The sequence below is a fragment of the Pinus tabuliformis genome, chromosome 5_2 (assembly GCF_031772625.1).
Source record: "Pinus tabuliformis cultivar Carrire ecotype Pingquan chromosome 5_2, CPIR1, whole genome shotgun sequence".
Classification (NCBI taxonomy): domain Eukaryota; kingdom Viridiplantae; phylum Streptophyta; class Pinopsida; order Pinales; family Pinaceae; genus Pinus; species Pinus tabuliformis.
Window position 1 is genome coordinate 424,244,120 of NC_142306.1, and position 2,391 is coordinate 424,246,510.

A 2,391-nucleotide genomic window follows, 5' to 3' on the forward strand; every position below is an offset into this window, starting at 1 on the left:
TTTCATATATATATATGTATGTACCAACCCTATTACATACACTGAAACCTTGAAAAATTATAAAAATCCAAATGCATTATACTTGATATGAAATCAGAGGCTATAATGACATCTAATTATTACTCATATAACATTTGGACATTTATATAATGACATCTAATTATTACTCATATGACATTTGACATTAAAAATATTGTTTTTGATGATATCTATTTTTAAATAAATGTAAAATAAAATAAAATGCGTTGAGAATAATTTATCTTGATAATGATAAAACCGATTCCAAAGTAGACCATCATTGGAAAACAAAAAGGATTTAGTCATTCACATTTAGTGTGAAATGTATTTGGAGAAATGATAGTCCATATTCACATATTACTCTACCTCTCAACTAACTCAACATTGACCCTTCTTCTTACTCTAACATACCATAACTAACTAGAGTTTGATCGTGTGCTCCTAAACCTTCGTTTACTCTGACACAACCAGCTACTGCTACTTATCCGAAAAAGCATAACATTAGTCAAATTTATTTGCGATTCAACACGTGATTCAGAAAGACATACACAGATCAGATCAGAATCGGGAGGGCCATGACGGCACTTTCCCCGCCTCCATCAAGAACTGTGAAGCGTGACAGCCTGCGCCATCATATGCTTAAATTCCGCGGGAGGGCCATCCCGGCACTTTCCCCTCTTCCGTCAAGAACTGTGAACCGTGACACTTTGGGTCATCATCTGCTTAAATTCCGCAAAATCGACAAGCCCGTCGGAATTCTGGTCCACACCGCAAATCATCCGTTCCACATCGTCCCCGTCGGCCAATCCGAGCCGGGTCAGGACGCTCTTCAACTCCGCGGCAGAGATAAAACCGTCGCCGTCCTCGTCGAAAACCCGGAAAGCCTCCCTCAACTCTTCCTCCTGCTCTTCCTTTGTGACGCCTTCTGCCATCGCGGCGCCGTAGCCGAGCAGCTGCTCTCCTACCGAGCGGTGTAGGGCAGCAAACCCTTCGAAGTCGATAACGTCCGATCCAATCTTGAAGGAGCCGCGGACCGTCGATTCCATCTCGGACAGTGGGATGGGCAGCCCGAGCCGCTCCAGGGCATGGCCGAGCTCGTCAAAGGTGATCTGCCCGTCGCCATTACTGTCGAAGGCGTCGAAGATTCTTCTGAGCCTCACGCTGTTCAGGCTAGGGCTTCGAAGCTGGAATGACGGAGAGGGCCGGATCGGTTGCCCTACCGGCGTCAAGCGTACGGTCTTCTGTTCATTTAATGGCTCTGAGCGCGGCGGAGTCTCCATGGACCTGTAAGGTCGCAACCGTCGATGACAGACACAAATACAGGATCAAAGTAAAGGTAGCGGGATCGAGACGCGCAAAGGTCTATTCTGGCGATATACTCGGTAATAGGTATGTATATACCACAACTTGGAGCAAAATTGACCATGAAGACAATTCTCAGCGAGGTCACATATCAAACACTTATAGATAAAAGATGAGTAGGGTATGATATTGGGTGCATTTGTTATGAGAACCCCGGTTTGGGCCTGTGGTTAGGTCCTGTATTTAAATGTTCGAACGCAATAATAGCCTACGTTTTAGCCCATGTCGCATAATTTTCGTTTTTATTTCTCGGGATTACGGGTCCCATTGTCTCTTTCCCGCCGGGAAGATTCGAACATGCGTTGGCATCTTCTTTGATTAGACCATGTTTCCCAAAGGAGTTGTTTATAATGTGATTTTTTGGAGATTTCGGTGACGGAATCCGGCGGAAGAAATTGAGGTTAAATTTTGATTTGTTACAGTTAAAATGGTTTTTTAACTACATATTTGGATTCAGCACCCTGAAAAACCCCTAGGACGCATTGATTGTGCAGAAACTAGCTATCAAACTTGTGATTCCAATAAATTGCTGCCAGATTTTGACGGAAAAAACCCACCGAAAAAGCTTCCAATAAATCTCATTACAAACAATTGCGTTTCCCAAATCTGGTGCCTGCTATTTTAATATTTCGAAAGAAAAAAGGAAATAACGCAGCTGTTTCGAATTTATACGCGTCAAAAGAGCATAGGCTAGGCTGCAAGGGCGCATGGCTGGATCTTGGAAAATATTCCATGTTAAAGTTTTTAAAGAATTGTTTGTATTTTTAGACCTGGTTCAAAATTGAAGTGATCATTGTAATTTAGAATTATTGAGGCGAATGATAAAAATGCATAAATTTATTTTTTATATAAAAATAATTTAAAATTTAAAATTATTTATTTAATTAAAAAATGTTATTTCTAATTTTTTTCAATAGCCTTTTTTGGTTTTTTTGTTTTTTATTTTTGTTTCCAATAATAGTTTAAAAATTATTAATCAATAATTTAAAAATATATATATTATTATTTTTA

General features: G+C 40.1%; 1 protein-coding gene across 1 annotated transcript; it reads right to left on the reverse strand.

Moving 5' to 3' along the window:
• Positions 1–298: 298 nt before the first annotated feature.
• On the reverse strand, positions 299–1,698 carry LOC149159407 (putative calcium-binding protein CML43). The gene has a single exon (XM_089436472.1). The coding sequence runs from the start codon at positions 1,296–1,298 to the stop codon at positions 702–704; it is 597 nt and encodes a 198-aa protein (XP_089292598.1). The 5' UTR covers positions 1,299–1,698; the 3' UTR covers positions 299–701.
• Between the last annotated feature and the right edge of the window lie 693 nt (positions 1,699–2,391).

Bases quoted from the DNA above. Each gene is read 5' to 3' on its own strand.
- LOC149159407 (XM_089436472.1), bottom strand. From the start codon at position 1,298: ATGGAGACTCCGCCGCGCTCAGAGCCATTAAATGAACAGAAGACCGTA.